Source organism: Erinaceus europaeus, chromosome 9 (genome assembly GCF_950295315.1).
Source record: "Erinaceus europaeus chromosome 9, mEriEur2.1, whole genome shotgun sequence".
NCBI classification, from domain to species: domain Eukaryota; kingdom Metazoa; phylum Chordata; class Mammalia; order Eulipotyphla; family Erinaceidae; genus Erinaceus; species Erinaceus europaeus.
Genome location: NC_080170.1, coordinates 32,073,890 through 32,101,807, shown reverse-complemented (window position 1 = coordinate 32,101,807; position 27,918 = coordinate 32,073,890). Strand labels below are relative to the sequence as shown.

The window sequence follows — 27,918 nt, the reverse complement described above, 5'->3', positions numbered from 1 at the left end:
TATCACAATAAACCAGAGCTGAACAGTGCTCTGGTAAAAAATAAACAAACAAATAAATAAATATACAACTATACAAATCCAAAATTATCTTCATTTTGGAGGGATCTTATTATCATGAACTTTAATGTTTTTAGAGGTTATTCTTACTTTGAGATCTATTTTGTTACTAATACTTCATCATCTACTTTAATTTGTGAATGCTTGCACAATATCTTTTTCCACATCTTTCAACTTTGCTTTTACACTTCAAGTGTTCTTTTTTAGTAGTGATTTGACACCGGTTTACAAAGTTCTAAGATTTCAGGAGCCTATCACACTCACCTCCAAAGTTCTATAATCCCCATCTTCATCATAGTTCTTACAAATTTGGAAGAAGTTTGGTTACCTTTTTTATTTTACCTATCTTCCACATGTGTACAAAGTCATCTTACAATTGTCTTTCATCTCTTTACTTACTCCACTAAACACTAAGTCCTTTGTCCCAAAGGGTACAAATTGGTGTTTATTTCCATTGCAGAGTAGTGTTCTATTGAATATACACACCATAATTACTGCTACTGTTCTTCCTCCTCTGCTTCCTTTTCCTCCCTCTCCCCCTCCCCAGTTCCCGTTCCAGGTTGTTGCCAGGGCTTGGTGTCTGCATGATGACTCCAGTCCTCCTGGTGGTCTTTTTTTTTTTTTTTTTTTTTTTAAATACAGGCAGAGAACACTTGAGAGGAAAGGAGAGATAGAGAGGATTAGAGAAAGAGAGACACCTGCAGTACTGATTTATCACAGTAGGGACCAGGGGCTTAGTATGTATGCTGCTCTAACAGGTGTGCCGCAGCCTGGCCTCATCCCCTAACTTCTTTATCCAGTTATCCATTCATGGGCATTTAGGTTGCTTCCTTATCTTGGCTACAATGAATAATTGAGCTATGGACATATGAATATATATATGTTTGAGTTAGTGTGTTCATGTTTTAAGATGTTCATTTTGAAAGCTATATTTTTTTAGTTTGATTTTTCTCAGTTTTAGTCTATTTGTTTATTTACTATTATATTTGGGTTTAAATCTACCATCATATTCTGTTTGGGTTGTTGGAAAAGTCATGATGCAATTTTTGCATTTTTAATAAAAATTTTAATAAAAATTTTTAAATTTTAAATAAATTTTTAATAAATTTTTTTAAATTTTTAATAAAAAATTTAATAAAAATTTTTAATAAAAATTTTAATAAAAATACATAGATTTTAACAACCTGCCAGACTTTGCCTGATCCATTTTTTCATTATTTTACTTCTTAATCTTCTTTTACTTTAATCTTCTCAGTTCACTTGTTAGCTGACGTTCTGATACTTTTACATTGAATGCTAATCTAGAAATTTTAGCATGTTCTTGGTTTACTAGAATCTAACATCAATTATTATTATTATTTCTTAAACTAGAGCACTGCTCAGCTCTAGCTTATGGTGTTATAGGGGATTGAACCTGGGACCTCAGAGCCTCAGGCATGAGAGTCTCTTTGCATAATATTATGCTGTTTACCCTAGCCCTCTAGTATTTTTTTTTAAATATTTATTTTATTTATTTATTCCCTTTTGTTGCCCTTGTTGTTTTATTGTTGTAGTTATTATTGTTGTTGTCGTTGTTGGATAGGACAGAGAGAAATGGAGACAGGAGGGGAAGACAGAGAGGAGGAGAGAAAGACACCTGCAGACCTGCTTCACCGCCTGTGAAGCGACTCCCCTGCAGGTGGGGAGCCTGGGTTCAAACCGGAATCCTTATGCCGGTCCTTGTGCTTTGCGCCACCTGCGCTTAACCCGCTGCGCTACAGCCCGACTCCCTAGTATTTTTTTAAAAAATCATTTAAACTTCTTCTACTCATGAGTTTGATACTTGAAGGGTAGCTTGACTAAATATAACCTTATGAACACTTCCACTTTAACTGAATTGTTTTTCTCTGTATGTTTAAGTTGAGATGATAGATGGGGGTTGGGGAGATCGCATAATGGTTCTGCAAAAGACTCATGCCTTGGGTGGAGCTTAAAGAAATCATGTTAAGTGAAATAGGTCAGAAACAAAAGGGTGAATATGGGATGATCTCGCTCACAGGCAGAAGTTGAAAAATAAGATCAGAAGGGAAAACACTGAGAAGAACCTGGACTGGAGTTGGTGTATTGCACCAAAGTAAAAGACTCTGGGGTGGGGAGAATACAGGTCCTGGAAAAGGATGACAGAGGACCTAGTGGGGGTTGTATTGTTATGTGGAAAACTGAGAAATGTTATGAATGTACAAATTATTGTATTTACTGTCAAATATAAAACATTAATCCCCTGGTAAAGGAAAAAGAAATCCCTTTATGCTTTTAAGTTGGATTTTAGTAGCTGTAAAAGTACGTCCATGGTCAAAATGTTATCCTGTCATAGACTCCATGTTAATTTATTTGATGTGCAATTTTAAGATTTAATTTAACTGTTTTATCTTATTGTAAATATAGTCTTTATTTACAGAACTCTTAAGAGACTCTTTGAAGCATTGCATTTATTTGTATTGAAGGATATAATATTAGGATATTTGTTTTGATTACATATGTTTAGAACTTATTAGCCAATTAAGAAACTTGACAAATTGGTTTTTGAGGACAGTAATTCATTTTATGTAGGAATGTTATGTGATTCTTCCTATTCTGTAGATATTGAAAGCATTTATCTGGTATAATAGGACATCTTACTGTCCGTTTATTGCTTATATATATTGTGTGTGTTCTAGAGTGCCGCATTTTTTATCAAATGTTTCTTTATAATATATTTCTATATTGAGTTTGGTACTCTAGAGACTTCTAGAGTGATTTATGAGGGTGGTACTTATTTAAGGAATGAGAGACAAATAACATCTTAAATTTTAGTATAGTTTCTTTGACTTTATCTAGTCAGGATAGGAACTCTGTTTACTCTGCACTACTTCTTGGAGATCCTTCACATATGAAACTATCATTACTTAGGAAACTAAATGGGGTTATTTTTATGTCTAGAATGTGAATTTTACTCAAAACCATACAGTCAACTAAGTAGTCTGCTGCTTAATTTCAAATATGTTTTTATTTTACAGACTTTTCTTTTAAATAAGCCTTCAATAATGCTTTACCTGTGTTTTAGATTTGCTGTTTTCCCTCACATATTCTCTCCAGAATTACTTTATGCTTCCTGTAACCTATAAGCAAGATTAAGAGGCCTATAGTATGGGAACTGAAATAATGAATGTTAAGACATAGGGAGAAAGCTACTTATATTGCATACCATGATATTTTAAGTTATTACTTTCTTTAGCTTTAATATTTTGCATGACTTAACAGAGATCTGCTAATGCTATCATAGTTTACTGATTGACACCAGAAATAGAAGAGCATTCTAGAATGACATTATTAAAACAAATGGTGAATAATGAACAGAATTTTTAGAGAATGAAAGGCATATGTTTCCATGGAATCTTTGTGTCAGGGGAACTCTGAGAGGAATGTGGAGATCACTGAGTTTCTTAAATGAATTGGAGGTGTTGGGAATAATAAAGATTAAGATAGCATGTGCTATGGAGGAAGTGAAATACATAATAATTCATAGAACGCCATGGTGCTAGTTGCATATCTTTGCTTTGATGGTGGTAAATAGAATAATTCTAGTTTCTGGGTTCTCTGGGACAGCACCAATTTAGCTATGTTCTTTTCATGTTACCTTGACTCTCAAAAGTATCAGTTTCTAATGATTTGGATGATAGGTGGTATAATATAATAATAGGTTGGTTCATGTTAATAGGAAACTAATGAAGATCACGTTTTAGAATACTGAAGGTTACTTGTGGAAAAGAAAGGGATTTTTCATTATTACTAAAAGATTTATTTATTTATGAGTGAGAGAGAGAGAGAGAGAGCTGGTATATGGAGAGCTGGGCATCAAACTTTGGACCTCATGTTTGAGGACCCACTGTCCCACCTACTGCACCACCTCTTCGGCCACAAGATTAATTTTACTTCCTTCCCTATGTAAAAGAAATATATGGAACCTTGAGTAACCCTTATAATTATGTTACTTAAGAAACTAATATTTTTCTTCTGGATTAACCATGCAACGAGGGAAACACTTCATATGCCTCTGACTCAGACTTTACTCATTATGCAGATTAGCACCTTCCATAGTTACTTAGTCCTTTGGTTGGTACCACTTGCATCACTTGTCTACAATCTCACAATTTAACTAATGTCATTTAATTGTTATAGTAACCCTGAAAGATCCTTATTATCTGCCTTTTGTATATAATAAAAAGATGTTCAGAGAAGAAATACCTTACTCTAGGATATATGAGGAATTCCTTTAGCAGGTACATCTAGCTTTTAAGTTACAGGAGGGAGAAAGCCTGATTTCACCAAAATCTTATCTATAAGCCACAAATGCCTGAACTATTTGCCCAACAGTATAATAATAATAAACAGTATAATAATAAATAGGTACAAATCAATAAATAAATTTATATTAAAGATTTATATAAAAAAGAAAAGAAACTGAGTTTTGTTAGAATTTAAGTGAACATTTAACTCACTTGTTTTCCCCGCCCCCTACATTTCATTATGTGAAAACCTAGTGCCAGAATCATGGTTTGGTTCTAAGCAATATAGAACTAAATTAAAATCATATACTCCCATGTATATGTGTATATATGCAAGTAGAATGAAATATGTGGAGGCAGTAAATTATTACCTATTTTGGAAGCATTCTGATATTTTAAATATTATTTATTTTATTTTAATAAGAGAGAGAGAGAGAGAGCAAGCTATGTGAAGGGAAATACACTGAGAGAGACCAGAATATTGCTCAGCTCTGCCTTACGGGGGTGGTAGAGATTTAAACTGGGACCTCAGAGCCTCAGGAATGAAAAACTTTTGCATAACCCTTATATAGTCTCCCTAGCCCAGAGGCAATAAGTCACAATGATGGTAAATTTTATGTGGAAAGAAGTTGGTGTCAAAATTAAGAGCAGAGTGGACTAGTAGGTGGTCCACTCAGTAGAATGCACCACCAGACACAAGCACCCAGGTTAAAGGCCCGGGCCACAACATGGAAGAGATTTGGACAGGTAAAAATCTTCAAGCCATGTCTGTCTTTATCTGTCTCTTACCCTCTGTCTTTTGCACTCTTATCTAGAGGGAGAAAGAAATAAAGGACCACTGTGAGTGGTGAAGTCATGCAGGCATCAAGCCCAAGTGATAATCCTGGTGGGGAAAAAAACAGAACAGAGGAGGTTGATTTGAGAAATGCACCATTTTCCTCATGCTTTTGAATAGCAGTAAAGCAGATTCCACTTTATGAAAAAGCTGATGTGACAGTTTACTTTCTGTGGCAATAGTCAATGGGCTCCCCCCCTTTTTCTTCAGCGTAAGTACTTCTACCAACAATATTCATAACAAAGAGTAGAAGCAACTCAAATGTCTGTCAACAGATAGATAGAATGTGGTATAGTTATGAAAAGAAATAATATTCAGCTATAAAAAAAGAATGGTGTATTACCATATACTGTGCCATGGATGAAACTTGAAAATATGGTAATGGAAGGAAGCCATCTACTAAAGACCACATATCATATGATTCCTTTTATTGAAATCGTCCAACATAGATACATATTTAAAGACAGACTAAATTAGTTCTCACTTAAAGGTGGGTGCTGAGGGGTGGCAACTGAAGGCACAAGACTTCTTTTCAGAGTTAATTGTGGTGAGAGATATACATTTCTATGCATATTCTTGTTTTATTTTATTGTGGAGTTAATAAATTATGGTTTCCCAGTTCTGTGTAATAGGTGTCTGCTCCATACTCTTACCCTTCCAGTCTTCCTTGCTTCGGTACAGAACACCATCCTAAGTCTAAGTTTCCTCCTATGTTCTTCCTTTCTAACTGTCTCCCCAGTTCCACCTCCATATGAAGTCATCCTGTATTCATCCCTCTCTTCCAGACCTATCCCTCCCAACACTTTTCCTCCTGCTTCCAGTGAAGATGAGGCAAAGATTGAGATTTTTGGGTTTCTGTCCTGATGTCTAGGTCTTTGGTACTTGGTGTTGGTAAACCAACATTGGTCATATCATTCTGCCCCTTGGTGCTGCCCTCCCTTTTCCTGTGTGTTTGCTCCTTTTGTTGTTATTGTTTGAGCTCCTATTTCCTTTTTTTTTTTTTTTTTTAAATTTTCCCTTTTGTTGCCCTTGTTTTTTTTTTATTGTTGTAGTTATTATTGTTGTTATTAATGCCGTTGTTGTTGGATAGGACAGAGAGAAATGGAGAGAGGAGGGGACAAAGAGGGGGAGAGAAAGATAGACACCTGCAGACCTGCTTCACTGCCTGTGAAGTGACTCCCCTGCAGGCGGGGAGCCGGGGGCTTGAACAGGATTCTTACGCTGGTCCTTGCGCTTTGTGCCACCTGTGCTTAACCCGCTGTGCTACCGCCCGACTCTTTGAGCTCCTATTTCTTTTTTTTTTAAAGATTATTTATCTTTTTTATTTATTTTATTTATTTATTCCCTTTTGTTGCCCTTGTTGTTTTATTGTTGTAGTTATTGTTGTCATTGTTGGATAGGACAGAGAGAAATGGAGAGAGGGAGGGGAAGACAGAGAGGAGGAGAGAAAGATAGACACCTGCAGACCTGCTTCACCGCCTGTGAAGTGACTCCCCTGCAGGTGGGGAGCCGGGGTTTGAACCGGGATCCTTATGCCGGTCCTTGTGCTTTGCGCCACCTGTGCTTAGCCCGCTGCGCTACAGCCCCACTCCCCTGAGCTCCTATTTCTGTTCTACCACAGATTACCTCATTTGGAGTGAGAATTCCTTTAGTTCTTTTCCTGTAGGACAACATTCAATAGTTCTTAAAAAAGACAGAGTTGGTAGTGGTGAATTCCTCAGTTTCTTGTATGTTTGAGATGCTTTTTGATTTATCCTTCATAGTTGAAGGAAAGTTTGGCAGGGCAGAATACACGTGGATGATAATTCTTTTTTTTTAAATATTTTATTTATTTATGAGAAAGCTAGGAGAAGAGAGGAAGAACCAGACATCACTCTGGTACATGTGCTGCCAGGGATCAAACTCGGGACTTCATGCTTGAGAGTCCAAAGCTTTACTTAGCACTGCGCCACCTCCCAGACCTCAGGTGATAATTCTTATTTCTTAATACTGTAAAAATATCATTCCATTCCCTCCTTGCATCTTGGGCTTGTATTTCCACCCTGAGAGTGCGGTGGTGCTGTCTTCAAGCTCTGCTATTCTGTTCTCACACTGATTTATTCTGGATACAAAGCCTCTCAGATAGGCCTTCAGCTTCCCAGGGTTTCCTTTAATTCCAGCATTTCCTTTCAGAGTTCTCATTGTGATTTCCCTAGCTTTTGGTGAAAAGATCTCTGGCTTAATGTGCATTTGTATGCTATCGTTGGTGTCATGGATTGTCTTCATAATTCGCTTAGTGTATCAAAGTCAGACAGGTTGTCTAAGTGATGGTGATCCTTTGAGTTCTTATCCATGTTTCCATTGGGTGTGGTTTCTGCTGTTTAGTCAATAGGTGGCGCTATGGCTGTATTGTTTATAGGTGGAGGTCTACAGGGAGAGTCTTCCCGTTATTCATGTCACTGGGAGGTGGACATTTTAATATGGCTCTGTCTGTTTCCCCCTGCTCTGGTTCCAGTTCCTGATCTGACAGTTGCCATGGGCATTGTTGCCCATGGTTCAGGCCCAGCAGTATTTGCCATTTCAGATAGCACTCTGTCCTCTGGCCACCCTATTCCTCTGTCTCTGCTATCCAGTGCTGCCTGCACTTCAAAATGGGTCCATCTGTTTTCCTCCAACTTGAAGCTCTGGCTTCAAGCCACCTCTATCCCAAGTTGTTACTCCACCATTTTTAAAAAAATTATTATTTATTTTTATTTAATTTTTAATTTATAAAAAGGAAACATTGACTAAACCATAGGATAAGAGGGGTACAACTTCACACAGTTCCCACCACCAGAACTCTGTATCCCCATTCCCTCCCCTGATAGCTTTCCTATTATTTAACCCTCTGGGAGTATGGACCCGGGGTCATTATGGGATGCAGAAGGTGGAAGGTCTGGCTTCTGTAATTGCTTGCCCACTGAACATGAGTGTTGACAGGTGGATCCATACTCCCAGCCTGTCTTTCTCTTTCCCTAGTGGGGAAGGGTTCTGGGGAAGTGGAGTTCCAGGACACACTGGTGGGGTTGTCTGTCCAGGGAAGTCTGGTCAGCATCGTGCTAGTATCTGGAATCTGGTGGTTGAAAATAGAGTTAACATACAAAGCCAAACAAATTGTTGAACAATCATGAACCTAAAGGCTGGAATAATGCAGATGAAGAGTTGGGGGGCCCTCCATTTTGTAGATAGCTAGTAGGCATATTTTAGTTATATTCTTAAAGGCCTGTGGCTATACTAGTGTTTTGTTGTTGTTGTTGTTTTTTATCTGAGCCTGAAATCTGGTATGCAGGTGGATCCTAATTATCATCTGGGGAGGTGATGTCATGGCTGGCAGAAGGACCAGAAAGCAGGATCAGGGAAGAGAGTAGCTCCCAAATATGGGAAAGGTGTATAAATATCGTTGACTGTAAACCCCATTGATTTGATGTGATCTGGGGCCTATATTCAGCTTAGGAGCCTATGTGACCTCTGCATCCCTGTAGATCTGAGCTCACATTCTGTGGTCATAAGTAGGAACATTCCAAGCTGCCCCAGTATTAGGACCCATCTTCCTCAGGTGTATCATAGAGTGTTATCCAGCCTCCCTTCGGAGGATGGAACATTCTCTACATTGTTGATCCAAGTTGAGGGCAAGGTCTTATGGGGACCCACAAAGGGGCCTATTGTGTTGTTCCTCAAACGAATGACTGGTAACAATGGAGAGAGGAATTTATTTGAGGTCTAGGCCCATCATGTCTGTTTGGGAATCTCAGGACTCCCCAAATAGGGCCCCAGCTGATGGGGTGGCCTGATAGTGACTAAAGAGTCATCATTAAAGTATGCCAGTCTCTTGCCCTAACTCACCTTTTGCAGTCCTTGCTTTGATGAGGTTAGCTTTCCCTCCACCCATTTGAACACACACCTGCCTCTCAGCATGTTTCCTCTAACTTTGTAAATTGTGTTATGAGCTTCCCCCAGCACAGTCTTTCAGTCTTTATTACTTCTTGCCCATACCTCCAGAAGTCCTCTGTGAATATTCTTAAAGTCACTGAATCGAATGCTTCAAACAGGTGAATGGTGTGGTTTACAAATTATCTCAATCAAAGTTTTAAACAAGCAAACAAAAAACTTTTAGCAACTGAGGAAATATCTTCAGTGGTAAAGTATTGTATTTGAGAGTATCTCAAATTTGAGAGTATGTATTTAAAGTATCTTCAGTGGTAAAGACTTGTATTTGAGAGTTCCCAGGCTCAGTTCAGGAACATACAACAGAGCAGTGCTTTGACTCTTTCTCTCTCTCTCCCCCCGCTTTTCCCATCTCTTTTTTTCTTCCCTGTGAAACTTTTGTATAGGTAATAAGTTAATCTTAAAAATCAAAAACAAAATTAAGAGCAAAAGTAATAAACTTAAAGATAAATTTAAATCTAAGTTTAAAAAATTTTTTTCTTTTTTATATTTATTTATTTTCCTTTTTGTTGCCCTTGTTGCTTTTTATGGATGTTGTAGTTATTGTTGTTGTTATTGATGTCGTCTTTGTTAGATAGGACAGAGAGAAATGGAGAGAGATGGGGAAGACAGAGAGGGGGAGAGAAAACAGACACCTGCAGACCTGCGCCTGTTAAGCGACCCCTGCAGGTGGGGAGCTGGGCTTGAAGCGGGACCCTTACGCCGGTCCTTGTTAAATCTAAGTTTTATTCTTATGGATAAGTTCAAGGCTATTTTCATTCCACAGCACATAAAAGATACTAAATGGACTTAATGTACTCTATTTGCTACAGGTCCAGGTCAAGACCTCGTCCACGTTCTCATAGTCGAAGCAGTGAAAGATCCAGTCATAGAAGAACACGTAGCCGGTCTCGGGATAGAGAACGGCGGAGAGGCAGAGATAAGGAGAAAAGAGAAAAGGAGAAGGATAAAGGCAAGGACAAAGATTCACATATTAAACGTGGGTAAGTTGAATCACATCTTTGGAAGTAATGACAGTTATTTCATGGCAGTATTCAAATCATGTTTTCATTCTCTGAGATTAAAAAATTTTCACCCTTTTGACTGAATTGCTTTAAGAGTAGAAGATAAATAAAAGATGAGAATGTAGTAGAGAGAGAAAACAAGTCAAAATAATTTTGAGTTTGCCCTACCATCTGAAAGTAGAATATTCTGGGAGTCAGTTGATAACGCAGCGGGTTAAGCACACATGGCACAAAGCACAAGGACCCGCGTAAGGATCCCGGTTCAAGCCCCGGGCTCCCCACCTGCAGGAGAATGACTTCACAAGCGGTGAGGCAGGTCTGCAGGTGTCAGCGTCTTCCTCTCGCCCTCTCTGTCTCCCCCTCCTCTCTCCATTTCTCTCTGTCCTATCCAACAACAATGACATCAACAATAATAACTACAACAATAAAAAAAAATCAAGGACAACAAAAGGGAATAAATAAATTAAAAAAAAAGAAAGTAGAATATTCTTAAGTGGTATAACTTGGTAGGTTAGTTTTTAAAGACTTATTTATTACATATGGAGGATAAATTTTCATATGAGACAGGTAGAGAGAGAGAGACCTACAGACCCCCACACAAGCCAGAACTAGACTCTGGTGCACGCAGTTCTGTACTGGTGATTAAACTGGGAATGTAAGGTATCCAAGTTCAAAGGTTTAGCATTTGAGTTATTTCCCTGGCTTCTGGTAGGTTATTAACACTGAGCAATGATCTGATCTCTGTCTCTGTCTATCTCTTTCCCTTTCATTAAATAATAAACATAAAATATTAAAAACAATTGTTAAAATGAAGTTCTAATTAAAAACTCATTGTAATCCTGTTTATTCTATTCAAATTGAGCATTGGGGTCTTAGTGACAGAAGTATTTGTCTTTAATGTTTCAGTTTTAGTGTTAAATTGAAGGGCTTACTTATCAAGATCTTCAACGTGGTTCTTTAGAGTTTGTTTCTGTGAATAATTAAGAACACAGGACTTTCCTCTAGCCTTTTCTTTTTCATAGTCTCCTTGTTAATTTTGTTGCCAGACTTAAAATGATATAAACCTTGCCAGATGGTTGATTTTTTAATTGTTCTTTGGAATGATAGACTTGCGGGAGGTTTTGGAAGATCAAATTATCATGCGGCCTTTTCCTGTTCCTCATACCACAACCGTTAATGCTTATTGCAGTAAAGAAACTAACCCCAAATAACAAAGTGTTTTGTCAAATAAATAAATAAAATGAAGTCCTGGGTGGTGGCTCACCCACTAGAATACACATGTTACTGCACTAGAGTACAAGTTAGCCAACTTCTAGCCCCCGGTCTCCACCTACAGAGAGGAAGCTTCACAAGTAGTTGAGCATGCTGCTGGTATCTCTTCTTCTCTGTGTCCCTCTCTTCCTCTCAGTTTCTTCCCATTTACCAAAGGGAGATTAAAAAAAAAAAAAAAGTAGAAAAAGTTTGCTAAGAACAGTGAAGTACTGCAGGCATGAAGCCCCATAACTGGTGGCAAAATAAAAGTAAAAAAATGAGGATGAATAAACTAATGTCAATCAGGAAATTCCCTTCTTATCCGTGTTTCTCCATTTTCTTATAGCTTGCACTTTTTAGACATTATATGACTTTGTGAAGTGATTTTACTGGTCTTTACAGTTTGCTTTCTGCCTAGCCAAGTTCTACATTTTTTAAAATAATACTTGCACCACTTGTATAAAATTCATGTTGCATAAAGCAAATCCTGGGAGTCCTAAAGGTAAGAAAAATGAGTGAAATAAAAAGAGAGATTAGATGGTTTCAGGAAAGATTTTTCTGTATGAAAAATTCTTAATTTCTGAAGGTTGCAGGCTTGAAAGATAGTTTTATCCTTCCTGCTGTTCTTCCTTCCTACCTACCTGTAACTGATGCTTCTTTATTTTATTTTATCTTATCTTATTTTATTTTTACTCATTGGATAGAGACAGATATCAAGAGGGAAAGGAGAGGTAGAGAGGAGGGGGCAGCACTGCTTGACTGCTCGGGAAGCATTCTCCCTGCAGGCGGGGACTGGGGGCTTGAGTCTGGGCCCTTGTGCATTGTAACATGTGAACTCAATCAGGTGTGCCACTGCCTGGCCCCCTTGCTGTTATTTCGTAAATCTCAAAAAGAGAACAAACAGATCATAACCACAAGTATCAGATCAGCTGGAAGGCTGTGGGTACTGATGCCTGTAAGCAGTGTGTAGATTGCTTGTCTTCAGGGCTTGGTGGACCACAGTGCAAGGTGGCTTTTCTCATGACGCCTTGTTTCCTAGTTAGAGCTGAGGATCTGCACTAGTATTTAAGATATTAGTGTTTATATTGTGCATATATGTATCCTGCTTTGTTCTAGAAGTAATTTATCATTTTACGAAAGCTTACATGTTTTCCCCTAAATACTTAAGCTATTCAGGACTGAGAATGTATCTTAAATTCTTTTCAAATAAATAAATAACTTTATTTTATTTTGTTTTCCTTTATTTATCTATTTGTTTATTTACTGGATAGAGACTGGAATTGAGAAAGTGGGGGAAATAGAGAGGGAGAGAGACACAGAGACACCCGCAGCCCTGCTTCATTACTTTCAGAGTTGTACTCCTGCACGTGAGGACTGGTAGCCTGAACTCCAGACCTCTTGCAGTGTAACATGTACTCAGCCGCCACCTAACCCCATGTATTGTATTCTTTTGTATAACTCAGTAATGTGCATACTTTTTGTAAATGAATTATTTGGGTTTTTTTTTTTTCATCTCTGGGATTTTACTACTCTAGACTTGTTTTGTTTTGTTTTGTTTTTTTCTCCAGTTGAAAACAGAGGGAGAATAGGAAGAAAAAAATATCATAGCTGTGAAGCTTTCATCAACACAGTGGGGCCTGGGCTTTGCACCTGCATTGCAAAGCCTGGCACTATTCAAGTGAGCTAAAACAGGTCCAGTATTTATTATCATTGATCACACAAGCTTATTCATTCCTTTGTTCACTTGTTTAGCCACCAACATTTAAATTTTTACTATTTGTCAAATACTGTGCCAGATAGTAAAGACACAGGTCAGTCCTACTTGGGGATTTCATGCAGGTAGATAAGTAAATATATATATATATGAAGATGTGCAAATGATTACCATGAAATCAAACAAGTCTTTTAATAGTAGTCAATGGAAACATTGTATATGCAAGTTAAAAATATATATACAATTAAATAGTTCTATAAAACTTTTTTTTCCCTTTGTCATCACTGGAGCTTCACTGCTCTAGGCCAACTTTTTCAGACAGGAAAATGAAGACAGCTATAGGAAGACAAAAAAAAAATAAAACCTGTTTATCTTTCTCTCCCCCACTCTGTCTTCCCTCTCCTCACTCCATTTCTTTCTGTCCCATTCAACAACGACGACAACAATAATAACTATAAGGGCAACAAAAGGGGATAAATAAAATAAAAGAAAATAAAAAGAAAATTAAAACATTCACAGACTTAAAAAAAAAAAAAAAGAAAACCACTGTAACAGGAAGTGTCTTTTAGTGTGATAGGGCCTAGACTGGAACCTGTGCTGTGTGCATACAAAGCGTACAAACTCTCCAAGCGAACTGTTTTTTTTTTTTTTTTTAAAGTGGTATATAAAATGATTTTATTTTATGGTAAAATGTTAGCTTAAAAGCACACTTTGTTTCTGCATTGAAATATTTAAACCAATTTATTGTGGAGGGGTAATGGTTTACAGTGTAGTTGTTGACAATGGATACAGCCTCTCATCTCCTTGTGATAGATATCTGCAAAATACTGTCTCCCCCAAATTAGACTTTTTCCCACCGTCATTCACCAGGACCACAACCCCCCCGACCCCCAGCTCTGTCCCTTCCTCTATTTCCCCAGAGTCCTTTGCCTTGGTGCAGTGGTCCAAGTGTATTCCCTTTCTACCTTAGGTTGTACTTTTTGTTTTGTTTTGTTTTTGCCTCCAGGGTTATCGCTGGGACTCAGTGCCTGCACTGTGAATCCACTGCTTCTGGAGGCTATTCATTCCTTTTTGTTGCCCCTTGTTGTTTATTGTTGTTGTTATTATAACCATTTTTGCATAGGACAGAGAGAAATTGAGAGAGGGGAAGGGAAGACAGAGAGGGAGAGAGAAAGATAGACACCTGCAGACCTGCTTCATCACTTGTGAAACGACTCTCCTGCATTTGGGGGACCGGGATCCATACTCCAGTCCTTGTGCTTCACGCCATGTGCACCTAACCCACTGCCCTCCTGCCTGACACCCTCTGCCTTAGTTTCTTAAGTTCCACCTGTGAATGATAATATCTGGTGTTTTCCCTCCTTTTTGGCTTATTCACTTAGTATGGTTCCTAAGGGTTTCATCCACAATGAGGCAAAGGAGATGACTTAAGCATTCTTTTTTTTTTTTTTAATTTCTTTATTGGGGAATTAATGCTTTACATTCAACAGTAAATACAATAGTTTGTACATGCATAACATCTCCCAGTTTTCCATATAACAATGTTGTTTTGTGCCGCGGAGAAGAGAGAGAGAGGAGGTCCGGAGCGAAGAGGGAACACAAATCTTTATTTGCGCTGGCACCTCAGAGTTGGGTGCTAGAGAAGCAGGTTGGGCCACATGGAGGTAGCGAAAATGGCCGCCTCACGCAGTAACCTTTCCTGCGTCTGAACACCGAAGTGGAGCACTGGCAAGAGAGCGAGGTGTGGAAGAAGAAGGGCTTTTATAGGAGTAGCTTTCGCGAGAATGGGAAGGGGGAGCAGTAACCATAGCACTCCAGGATAGGATAATAACTCTCGTGAGAATTGGAGGGGGGGAGGAGTAACCAAAGCACTCCAAATATTGTGGGGAAATAGACAATGCCCTGAGGTCACAACATGGCAGAACAGGCACTCTGAGAATGTCCCAACTCTCGTGGGAACTAGCAGTAGCCTGAGGGGGCAACATGGCAGATATGGCTGCATATGCACAATTTCCCAGCATAATAATACAACCCCCACTAGGTCCTCTGTCATCCTTCTTGGATCTGTATTCTCCCCATCCACCCAGCCCAGAGTCTTTTACTTTGATGCAATACACCAATTCCAGTTCAGGTTCCACTTGTGTTTTCTCTTCTGATCTTATTTTTCAACTTCTGCCTGAGTGAGATCATACCATATTCATCCTTCTGTTTCTGACTTATTTCACTTAACATGAATTTTTCAAGGTCCATCCAAGACCTGCTGAAAATGGTGAAGTCATCATTTTTAATAGCTGAATAGTATTCCATTGTGTATATATACCACAACTTGCTCAGCCACTCATCTGTTGTTGGACACCTGGGTTGCTTCCAGGTTATAACTATTACAAATAAACATAGGTATACACACATCTTTTTGGATGGTTGTGTTGGGTTCCTTAGGATAAATCCCCAGAAGAAGAATTGCAGGATCATAGGGTAGGTTTCTAGCCTTCTGAGAGTTCTCCAGACTGTTCTCCACAGAGGTTGGACCTACTTACATTCCCACCAGCAGTGCAGGGGGTTCCTTTGACCCCACAACCTCTCCAGTATTTGCTGCTGCTACCTTTTCTGATGTATGACATTGTCACAGGAGTGAAGTGGTATCTCATTGTTGTCTTTATTTGCATTTCTTTGACAAAGAGTTGGAGCGTTTTTTTCATGTGTTTCTCAGCCTTTTGGATCTCTTCTGTGGTGAATATTCTGTCCATGTCCTCTCCCCAATTTTGGATGGGGTTATTTGTTTTCTTGTTGTTGAGTTTGGCAAGCTCTTTATATATTTTGGTTATTAGCCTCTTGTCTGATGTATGGCATGTAAAGATCTTCTCCCATTCTGTGAGGGGTCTCTTTGTTTGGGTAGTGGTTTCTTTTTGTGCAGAAGCTTTTTAATTTCATGTAGTCCCATAGGTTTATACTTACCTTAGTCTTCCTTATAATTGGATTAATTTCATTGAAGATGTCTTTAAAATTTATGCGGAAAAGAGTTCTGCCAATATTTTCCTCTAAGTATGTGATAGCTTCTGGTCTAGCATCCAAATCTTTGATCCACCTGGAATTAACTTTTGCATTTTTTGAAATATAGTGGTTCAGTTTCATTCTTCTGCATGTTTCAACCCATTTTTTCCAACACCATTTGTTGAAGAGACTCTGCTTTCCCCACTTAATAGTCTGGGCACCTTTATCAAAGATCAGATGTCCATAGGTGTGGGGCCTCACTTCCAGGCTCTCAGTTCTATTCCACTGGTCAGTGTGTCTATTCATGTTCCAGTACCAAGCAGTTTTGATGACAATGGCCCTGTAATACAATTTGAGATCTGGAAGTGTGATGCCTCCAGTTCTGTTCTGTCTTCTCAAGATTTTTTTTTTTGGCAATTGTAGGTCTTTTCTGGTTCCAGATAAACATTTGTAGCATTTGTCCTATTCTCCTAAAAAAAATGGTTAGGATCTTGATGGGAATAGCATTAAATTTGTAGATGGCTCTGGGTAGTATATTCATTTTAATGATGTTAATTCTTCCAACCCATGAACATGAAATATCTTTCCACTTCTTTGTGTCTTTTTCAATTTCCTTGAGTAGTGACTCAGAATTTTCAGTATACCAGTCTTTCACTTCTTTGGTTAGGTTTATTCCTAGATATTTTATTATTTTTGTTGCTGTAGTAAAAGGAATTGATTTCTGGATTTCAATTTCTTCTAACTTAGTGTTTGCATAGAGGAAAGCCACTGACTTTTGAATGTTAGTTTTGTAGCCTGACCCCTTACTGTATTGCCTGATGATTTCCAAAAGCTTCTTGCTGGATTCTTAATTTTTTTCTATGTATACTATCATGTCATCTGCAAATAGAGTTTGACTTCTTCTCTTCCAGTCTGTATCCCTTTTAATTGCTGCTGTCTGACTGCTATAACAAGAACTTCTAACACTGTGTTGAATAGTAATGGTGATAGTGGGCAGCCCTGTCTAGTATCTAATCGGAGGGGAAATGCTTCCAGCTTTTCACCATTGAGTATGATGTTGGCTGTAGGCTTGCTATATATAGACTCCACTATCTTGAGGAATATTCCATCTATTCCCATTTTTTGTAGTGTTTTGATCATAAAGGGATGATGTTGTATTTTGTCTAAGGCTTTCTCTTCATCTATTGATATGACCATGTGGCTTTTGGTCTTGCTTTTATTGATGTGGTGGATCATGTTGATTGATTTATGTATATTAAACCAACCTTGCATCCCTGCAGTAAACCCCACTTGGTCATGATGAAGAATTATTTGGCTAGAATTTTGTTCAATATTTTAGCATCTACGTCCATCAGAGATAACTGGTCTTAAATTTTCTATTTTGGTTGTGTCCCTATCTGCTTTTGGTATCAAAGTGATGTTGGCTTCATAGAAGCTGGAAGGGAGTATTCCAGTGTTTTCAGTATTCTGGGAGTAGAGGTATTAGTTCTTCTTTGAAGGTTTTGTAGAATTCATTTGTAAAGCCATCTGGTCCAGGACTTTTATTCTTGGGAACATTTTTGATAACTCTTTCAATTTCATTAGCTGTGATGGGCCTGTTCATATTATCTAGTTCCTCTTTAATTTTGGAAGTTTGTAGGTGTCTATGAAATCATGCATTTCTTCCATGTTCTCTAGTTTGGTGGCATATAGTTGTTCATAGACGTCTCACATGATATGTCGAATTTTTGCAGTGTCTGTTGTGATATCTCTTCTTTCATTTAAAATCTGATTTATTTGGGTCTTCTCCCTTTTTTTTGTTTTGTGAGTCTGGCTAAAGGTTTGTTGATTTTGTTCACTCTTTCAAAGAACCAACATTTACTTTCGTGATCTTTTGTATGGTTTTCTTATTTTCAGTGTTATTTATTTCTGCCCTAACTTTAGTGATTTCTGTCCTTTTGGTTGCTTTAGGGTTCCTTTGTTCTTCTTCTAGGTCTTTAAGATGTGCAGTCAGGCTGTTCATTTGTGCTTTTTCGTGTTCCCTAATGTGAGCTTGTATGGCTATGAACTTCCCTCTCAGCACTGCCTTAACTGTCCCAAATATTTTGATAGCTTGCGTCTTCATTTTAGTTGAACTCTCAAAACATTTTGACTTCTTCCTTTATTTCCTATTGGACCCAGTAGTTGTTAAGTAGTGTGCTGTTGAACTTCCACATTTTGGAACTATTACTAATGTTTTGTTGATTGTTAAGTGTTAGTTTAATTCCACTGTGGTCTGAGAAGATGCTTGGGATGATTTCAATGCTCTTGAAGTTGCTGATGCTGTCTTTGTGGCTTAACATATGGTCTATCCTTGAGAATGACCCATATGGACTTGAGTAGAATGTGTATTCCAATTTCTTGGGGTTAATGACTCAGAAAATGTCCAGTAGTTCTAGTTTATCTGTCTCTTCATTTAGCTCCCTCATTTCTTTTTTTTTTTTTTAATTTTTTATTTAGAAAAAGGAACCATTGACAAAACTATAGGATAAGAGGGGTACAGCTTCACACAGTTCCCACCACCAGACCTCCGTATATCATCCCCTCCACTGATAGCTTTCCTATTCTTTAACCCTCTGTGAGTATGGGTCCAAGATCATGTGGGATGCAGAAGGTTGAAGGTCTGGCTTCTGTAATTGCTTCCCCGCTGACCATGGTCCCTCATTTCTTTATTAATTTTCTGCCTGGATAATCTGTCCAGTTGAGAGAGTGGGGTGTTGGACTTCAGCATTGTTAACCCCTGATTAGTATTCTGTTATTTATGTGAACCACAATTTTCTTAGACACTCATCTGTCACTGGACTTCTGGGTTATTTAAGTTTGGGCTATTATAAATTGTACTTCTGTGAACCTAGGTGTACATAAGTCTCTTCAGATAGGTGTCTTTCTTCCTTTGGATATATCCTCAGGTGAGAAATTGTTGGGTTGCAGGGTGGTTCCATTTCTAGAGTTCTGATGACTCTCCAGATTGTTTTCCACAGGGGCCGACCAATTTACATTCTCACCAATGGTGTAAAATAGCTGTCTTGCCTGCCCAAAACCGTTTTTCAAATACCAGTTAATTAAATCGGATTCTGGAAATTCCTGGGGCATTTGAATGCCCTTAACTAGAATTTGCCTTATAATGTCATAAATTGATCTAGTCAATTAGAGATCGAATCTAAGCTGAAAGGGTATCATGTGTTTTAGGAGCTAAAAGGAGCATTTGCCAACAGCTATTACGTAGAAGACACAGACCCACCTTGTCTTAGATTTTATCAAGAAGTTTGAATAATTTTAATTTTTAATGTCTTGCATTTATAATTTTTTCAAGAATATATATTTACATTTACATGATTTTAGATATATCTTGAGAGTCTAGATACAGCATCTGGAGAGGAAATAAGACTTTCTGTTTTTAGGAATTACTACTTTTGAACATGTAAGTTTTCATATCTGTGAAAAAAATGTCCTAAGGTATTCAGAAAATTTAAAAGTTAGTTTGCTTACTTTAAAAGTCATCCATAATTTTCAAAGTTATTATCTTTGAACCTTAATTGATTCTTCTGCGAAATGGGAATAATGGTACTTATGAAGCTGTGTTAGACTCGGTCATGTGATATGATATAGTAGTAACCTTTCATCACGTATATATATATGTTGGCTATGACTCTTTACTTGACAGTAGTCCATTGTCTACAGTTGTAGAGCTTCATATAGTAAATTCCTCTTGATGAGATTTTTCTACCTGGTGTTGGGCAGACAGTGTTGGAACTGATTTGGGGATGCTGGACTCTACTTTGACAGCAGTTACTTACTCCCAGAGCCTGTCATATTTTTCCTTACCTCTTGTTTTTTTATGCAGCAAGAAGTCATTTATGCTAATTTACCCTTATTTGCATATAGGTTATAGAGTTCTGTGGTGCAGAGCATACTTAGAACTCCTTTTAAGTGTCTGTTTGGATCAAAGCAGTGCTGTATGGTAGCTGTTGTCTGACACCAAGCTGTGTGGTGTTGTTTTCATTAAACATTTATTACACTTCGAATGTGACAGCAGGCAACTTTGTGCCAGTATAACATGTTTTCATGCAAAATTTATTGAAAAAGATAAGACTTTGTAAAGAGATCTTGTTACCTTTCACCAGTGGTGGAGGGTAAATGTTTGGTTTGAAGGGAATGTACCTTTAACACATGTCATTGTAACATACATAAGAATCTTCATACTGTCAATTTTATTAAGCAAGTAAACATCTACATCTCTGTTAAAAATATGTGCACTGGATTTTTCTCCCTTTTAAAATTAAAGTTTCTACAATTTCCTTGTGAATTGAATTATTGAATACTGTAATAGTGGCCCATTATGTTGTTGGGTATTTTGTATTGCAGTGAAATTAACCACCCAATTTCTATTGTGTAGGTCTGAGTATTTGTCACTAGGTATTAGCTTTATTCAACAGAAACAATCTGTAATTTTTTCAAAAAGGCGAGGTCAAGAGAGGGAATCCAAGAGAACAAAAGGATGATCAGCAAAAGCAGGAGACAAGGATTTCCTAGGTTCTCCCCCAGGTTACCACCTTTTTCTTATTCATTTCATCAGTACATTTTAATGATCCCAGAGATTGCCCAGTGGGATTTGATTTGAATTATGCCTGATAGAGCATTAAATCACACACATTGTAAGCTCATTCTTCCTCTTCCTCCTCCTCCTCCTCTTCTTCTTCTTCATCATCATCTTCTTCTTCATCTTCTCCTCCTCCTCCTCCTCCTTCTTCTTCTTCTGCTTTTTTGTGGTTATCTGCCTGTGAAAAGTCTTGAAATGAGAGAAAGTACCTTTAGTTTCCTTTTTTTCGTGTCACAGGAGACTGAGGAATTCAGGTTATGTGAAGGAGTTAGCAAAGAGTGAAAGTAGTCTCAGGCTGGACCTTTTTAGTGCGTTTCACTGCATAGATTATATAAATTTCAGTGAGACCTTTTGCAGGAGGTATTAGAAAAGTTATGCTTACATCAATATTCAGGAATAAAAGGAGAGAAGTGAGTAGTGCAAAGATAGGAACTTCATCTTTGGGACTATGTAGATTTTACATATACCTTTAAATTCTGAGTCACTGTGTTTTGGGTATACTGAGGGATAATATTTTTAAAAAGTAAAATTATGTCATAACAATATACATAAACTCATTAATGAGAGAATTAGTGTGATATCACAAATGACTGAAAGGAGAATGCAAAGAGCAGATAAACATAGAGGCCATTGGGAATATGGGTCACAGGATTACTTTAATGATTTGAAACTGTGGTCCAGGAGGTGATTCAGTGGATAAAGTCTTGGGCTTTCAAGCATGAGGTCCAAAGTTCAATCCCTGGCAGCACATATACCAGAGTGGTATCTGGGTCTCTTTGTCTCACTTGTTTTATCCCTCATATTAATAAATAATATCTTTTAAAATAAGTGGAAGTCTTTAATAAAAAAATTATTTGAAACTGGCTTTTTCCACATGGGCGAGAAACCAGCTACTGTTCCATGGGACCAAATTTATTTGCATATCTATGGAAAACAAACATTTATATCACTATTGGTTTTTTATAATTTCTAAAATTTTAAAAGTATCTCAGACAAGGAAAGACAAAGAGAGAATTTGGGAAGGTACCCAGGGGTCTTTTTATAGTCAATTTTCATTGTTTCCCTGTCATAGCAGATTAATCCTTGATATGAATTTACTGTATATACTGTAAAATGGAAATGATGATAATTGATATGCTCTAAATATCAATTAGCACAGTTTACAGTAAGCTTTATGATGTTGTAGGATCTCAAAATTTTGTGTTTATGTTAAATCTTATTATTTCACGTTATTAATTCTTATGACTAGCAGTTTCTAAATTATTTTTTGCTTTTCTTTTAAATTTTTTAAATATTTCTTTATTTTCCCTTTTGTTGATCTTGTTGTTTTATTGTTTTAGTTATTATTGTTGTTATTGATGTTGTTGTAGTTGGATAGGACAGAGAGAAATGGAGAGAGGAGGGGAAGACAGAGAGGGGGAGAGAAAGATAGACACCTGAAGACCCACTTCACTGTCTGTGAAGCGACTCCCCTGCAGGTGGGGAGCCAGGGGCTCGAACCAGGATCCTTACGCAGGTCCTTGCACTTTGCGCCATGTGCACTTAACTGTCTTTTGCTTTTTAAAATGTTTTTTTTAAATTTATTGTTAAAGATTTTCTTTTTAAAATTTAATTTATTAATTTATTGGATAGAGACAGAGAAGTTGATAGGGTAAAGAACACAGAAAGGAAGAAAGAGGGGGCTAGCCGGTAGGTAGGACAGCGGGTTAAGTGCAAATGGCGCAAAGTGCGATGGACTGGCATAAGGATCCCAGTTGGAGCCCCTGGCTCCCCATCTGCAGGGGGTCGTTTACAAAAGCAGGTCTACGGGTGTCTATCTTTCTTTCCCTTCTTTGTCTTCCCCTCCTCTCTCAATTTCTTTCTGTCCTATCTGGCAACAACATCAATAACAATAAGGGCAACAAAATGAAAAGAATGGTCTCCAGGAGGAGTGGATTCATAGTGCAGGCACAGAGCCCCAGCGATAACCCTGGAGGAAAAAGAGAAACACAGAGAGAGAGACCGAGACCTGAGACCCTGCTTCAACACTTGTGAAGTTTCCTTCTTGCAGGTGGGGACTGGTGGCTTGAACCAGGGCCCTTTTGCATGATAACATGCTCACACTATCAAGTGCATCATTGTCTGGACCCAAAGTAATTTTCACTAGTGATTTAATAGTGTTTTATGAGATCATCAGATAATACTACCATTTCCACCACCCTCCCCCAACAATAACCACTATAGTTCTTCCATAGTCTTAGGATTGGCTAATTAGCATAGGTTATTTATTTTTTCTCACTCATGTATTTCATTTTTTAAATTAATTATTTTAATGAGAGAGACACACAGAAAAATTCAGATAAATAGATACTCAGCTCTGGTTTATGGTGTTGTTGGGGATTGAGCTTGGAATGCAGAGCCTCAGACATGAAAGTCTTTTGCATAACCATTATGCTATCTCATCAGTCCAAGTTCATCTATTTCAATTCTCTATATTCCACGTATGAGTAAAATTATGGTAGTTGTCTTTCACTTACGTCACCAATCGTAGTCACTTTCAGTTTGATTTATTTTGTCCCAAAGGACAAAATATAATCTTTCTTAAGTGCTCAGTAGTACTCCATTGAATAAATGTCCCATAGTTGATGGGCATTAGTTGGTCATTATGCCAGGTCCCCTGCATTGCTTGATGCTGTGGTCTATTTACATAATCATTGTTTTGCCTGATACCCGCCCTGCCTGCAGGGTATTGGTTTAATCCCCACTGGTTAGAACCTTTGCAATAGCTGCTGTGGAAGCTTGCTACACGCTCCTTTCTTTTCTCTAGCACCTCTCCTAGCCATTTCCTTTTCGACCTGCCACTTCCGTTTCAAAAGATATAAAGGCATTTTCTCTGATCAATAAAGGCATTGCATTGCGTTCCCGCTCAGACATGAGTTCCTGGTCTCTTCTCTCTCCAGTAATGCTAGCCTGGCAGGTATTAAGGTAGCATTAGTATTTTGGCTATTGTGAATAATGCACCTATGAACATGGGGGTGCATTGTATGTCCTTTTGAATTAGTCTTATAGATTGTTTCTTAGTCTCAGATACTCTCTTCTCCACTTTTCCTGCCAGTTCCATTCACTTTTTTAAGCTCACTTGACACTCTGTCCTTCATGAAATATTCCATTTGTTCATGTGCACTCACATATATCAATATAATGTACCACCTCAATCAAAGTCTCTCGGCTACTGTGTTAAGTCTACACAACTTCCCTTATTTTTTTCCTGTACTTTAAGTGTTATTAATCATGCCCCAATTAATATCACTTAGATTAAATTGCTTAAAAGCTGAGTGTCACATCTCTGACTTACATTCTGAATACTAATTAAAATTCTAGGCCTCCTTGATGACTCGTTACACCTCATCCTACTAGAGGCTCTTAATTGCTATCACCTGTTCTATTGATTCAGTACATGGCTGTAGGCAAACTCCTAGACTTAAATATACTGTTCATGGAGATCTCTTACTGAAAGCCTTGAGGTTTGCTTTCAGTGAAGCTGTGTGGTTTTGTAAACCAAAAATTCTGCACTTTTGTTTGAGTAAAGTGTAGAGAGAGTAAACTTGGAGCTTTAGTCAAGTCGTTTCTTTCTAAATAAACGAGCTAACCTCTAGTAAATATAAATAATATAATAAGGAAAGTGCAATAAATAATAATTATAATAAACAAGTCTAAATTCTTCTAATTAGTTTTTTAGTTCTGATTTACACTTCATTGTGAAAGTGTCATAAGTATCTCAGATGTGAATGTTTCTAAGTCAAACAAAAGCAATCTGCTTACTACATTTAGTTTTTAAATTTTAATATATATAAGTATATAATTTTAATTTGATAGGACAGAGAGGAATCGAGAAAAGGAACCTAGAGAGGGTGAGAGTGAAGCACCTGCAGCACTGCCTCACTACTCACGAAGCTTCTCCCCTGCTGGTGGGGACTGGGGACATGAACTGGAGTCCTTGTACATAGTAAAGTATGCATTCAACCTGGTGTGCCACTGCCTGAGCTCTCAATATATTCTCTGTAAAGTCTAGCTTAATCAGTTCTCACAGGTTTTCTTTCCCATGTAGTGACTGCTGGAGTGTCATCTTCAGAATAGAAGACTAGAATAAACTATAATAAATGATCCACATTTTAGATAAATCTTAGCAAAATAAAGAAAAACAAACTTAACTTCTTTGGTTAAACAGCAAAGACAGGGAAATGGAGACCCACATGATAATATATTTTTGTATCCTAATGTGACTCTACAGGACAGTTTAAAGTAACAAGTTTAAATATTCTCCAGAACCTAGTAAATAAAGTATATATGATCAGAAGGTAGTACTGACATAACTCTTTGGCATATTCTATTCCATTTAAATGGAATCATAGTAAAGCAATCCATTCATGTAATTGTTGTTAACATGACTTAGATTCCAAGGCTTTGGAAGTATATAATAAAAGAAAAACTCCAGATGGTGTCATTGGGGTTAATGCTTTTCATTTACTGCTAAGGATATGGTCCTTGGGTTCTGAGATTGCATATAGCTACAGGAAGATGGGGATGCATCTCAGTGAGAGATTTGACCTTGTGGGTATAAGCACAAAGCCCTTTCTAAATGGCATTACATATGTGATCATCACTAACACAGCAGGTGCAGTTAGGGAACTATAACAATGAGTACTGCTGTTTTTAATGCTTTCCAAACTCCTAGAGGAGGTTTTGAAATGGCAGCCTTTGGTTCCTGTGGAGATGCCGGTCTGTGACAGGCCACCTGGAAGTAGATGATCAAATTTCGGTTTGGTTATCATGTTGCTGTCTTAGTCTTTATCTTGGAGAAGATAAAGGAGGGCTTTTCACATTGGACAAAACAAGCTAGTAAGTAACAAAACGTGAAACTGATTATAGATTTTGAATAACTTATAGGTAAAACTTATTGTTGTGACTTCTTAGAAATTAAATCCACTCTACAAAAAAAAAATACGAAAAGAATAGTTGAAAAATGTTTCATTACTCAAAGTTGTCTATATAAATAAGAGTAGAGATTTTGTGTACACTCACACATACACACAATTACTAAAAGTGAATTGTAGCTTTTAGATTAATACTGTAAATGAAAGTCATTCATTTCATCCATTAGTAAGCCAGTAGTGTTAAGTCTTGCAAATTTGCAGTTTCAAAAATATGAAAAATTACTTAACTTCAAAGGAGTTATACTGATGTTACATCATAGGATGTGTACTTCTGAAGCTAATAAAGCAAAATCTGATTAGAATATATACTGTTGACACTGTTTTTAAATAAACTCTTCATGTTTTTTTTTTACATAGTTTATTTATTTTAATGAGAGAGATATGCAAGAAAGAGACAAAGATCAGAGTACTGATCAGCTCTGGCTTATAGTACTGGGGATTGAAAGGAACTTTGGAGACTCTGGCATGAAACTCTTTTTGTATAACCACTATGCAAAGCCACTCTTATTGATGCTACTTTTTATAAAATAGCATATGTCTTATCTTTGATACTAGGTTTGCCTTAATTCAGATTTAGTAAGTATCACTCCACATGCTTCCTCAGTTGTACAGTCTACCCCCTTCTACCCTTTGGCAAATTGAGAAGCTTCCTTTAATCAGTTTTGTATATACCGAGTAAGATAATATATAACCCCTTGTACCAGACTTCTTTCACTTAGCTTAATGATTTTGAGATAACTCAGGTTATTCCCAGGTATCAGTTTGTTCTTCATAGTATTAAGTAGTATTTTGCTCTATAGATGTACCTCAAATTATTATTCAAAAAATTCTATCCATAGGGGTTGGGCAGTGGCACAGCAGATTAAGCGCACATAGTGCAAGGACCGGCGTAAGAATCCCGGTTCAAGCCTCTGGCTCAAGCCCCTGGCTTCCCCACCTACTGGGGGGGGGGGTGCTTCACAGGGGTGAAGCAGGTCTGCAGGTGTCCCCTCTGTCCTCTCCAATGAAAAGAATGACAACAATAGTAATAATAACAAGAACAAGGGCAACAAAATGGGAAAAATGGCCTCCAGAAACAGTGGGTTCATAGTGCAGGCACTAAGCCCTAGCAATAACTCTGAAGGCAATAACTAACTAACTAACTAACTAACTAACTAAATAAATAAATCTATCCATTTACAGTTACAGATTTAGAGACTGTATTCTTCTTTTTCCTGTACAGAAAGAAGAGTGTCATTTTAGTATTATTGCTTCCTTTAATATTTGATGTAATTCACTTACCTAATGAACATTTTGTGGATAATGTATTTTTTTTTCCTACAAAGCTTATCACTGGGACTCTGCTTTTACAATGACTACACTGCCAGTTTCCCCCTTTTTCCTTTGATAAGGTTGAGAGAAGAGATATCTGTAGTACTGGCTTATCACTCATAAAGCTTCCCCTGCAGGTGAGAACCAAGGACTTGAACTTGAGTCCTCCTGCATGGTAATGTGTGCCCTCTACTGGGTATCCCGCTGCTCAGCCACATAGACTATTTTTTGGTGTGTTAGCTCTGGGAATAGCCAGTCCTTGCGCTTTGCGTCACGTGCGCTTAACCTGCTGCGCTACTGCCCGACTCCCAGTATTAGGACTCTTATCCATAGCAACTAGACAAGAAAGAGAAATGAAAGATATTCAGATAAGAAAGGGAGAACTAGAAGCATCACAATTTACAGGACATATGATTTTATTCATATAAAATCATAAAGAGGGACTGGGGAATGGCACACCCAGTTAAACACATACATGTAGTACAAAGCTCAAGGATCCGTGTAAGGATCCAGTTTCTCACCTGCAAGTTGGTCACTTCACAAGCCTTCTTTTTAATTTTTGTTTATAAAAAGGAAACACTGACGAAAACCATAGGATAAGTAAGAGGGGTACAATTCCACACAGTTCCCACCACCAGAATTCTGTTTCCCAGCCCCTCCCCTGATAGCCTTCCTATTCTTTATCCCTGTGGGAGTATGAATCCAGGGTCATTATTGGGAGCAGAAGGTGGAAGGTCTGGCTTCTGTAATTGTTTCCCCGCTGAACATGGGCGTTGGCAGGTTGATCCATACTTCCAGCCTCACAAGCCTTCTGAAGCAGGTCTGCAAGTGTCTGTCTTTCTCTCTGTCTTGCTATCTTCCCCTTCCCTCTAAATTTTTCTCTATACTATCCAATAA

The 27,918-nt window shown here is 37.8% G+C and overlaps 1 protein-coding gene across 6 annotated transcripts in view; it reads left to right on the top strand.

Moving 5' to 3' along the window:
- Positions 1-27,918, top strand: part of RSRC1 (arginine and serine rich coiled-coil 1) — a 365,711-nt gene that overhangs the window by 85,749 nt on the left and 252,044 nt on the right. For all 6 annotated transcript variants that reach the window (XM_060197599.1, XM_060197601.1, XM_060197597.1 and 3 more), the window contains one exon: positions 9,972-10,142. In XM_060197599.1, coding sequence (XP_060053582.1) covers positions 9,972-10,142 — 171 coding nt within the window. The remainder of the gene's footprint in view (positions 1-9,971; positions 10,143-27,918) is intronic.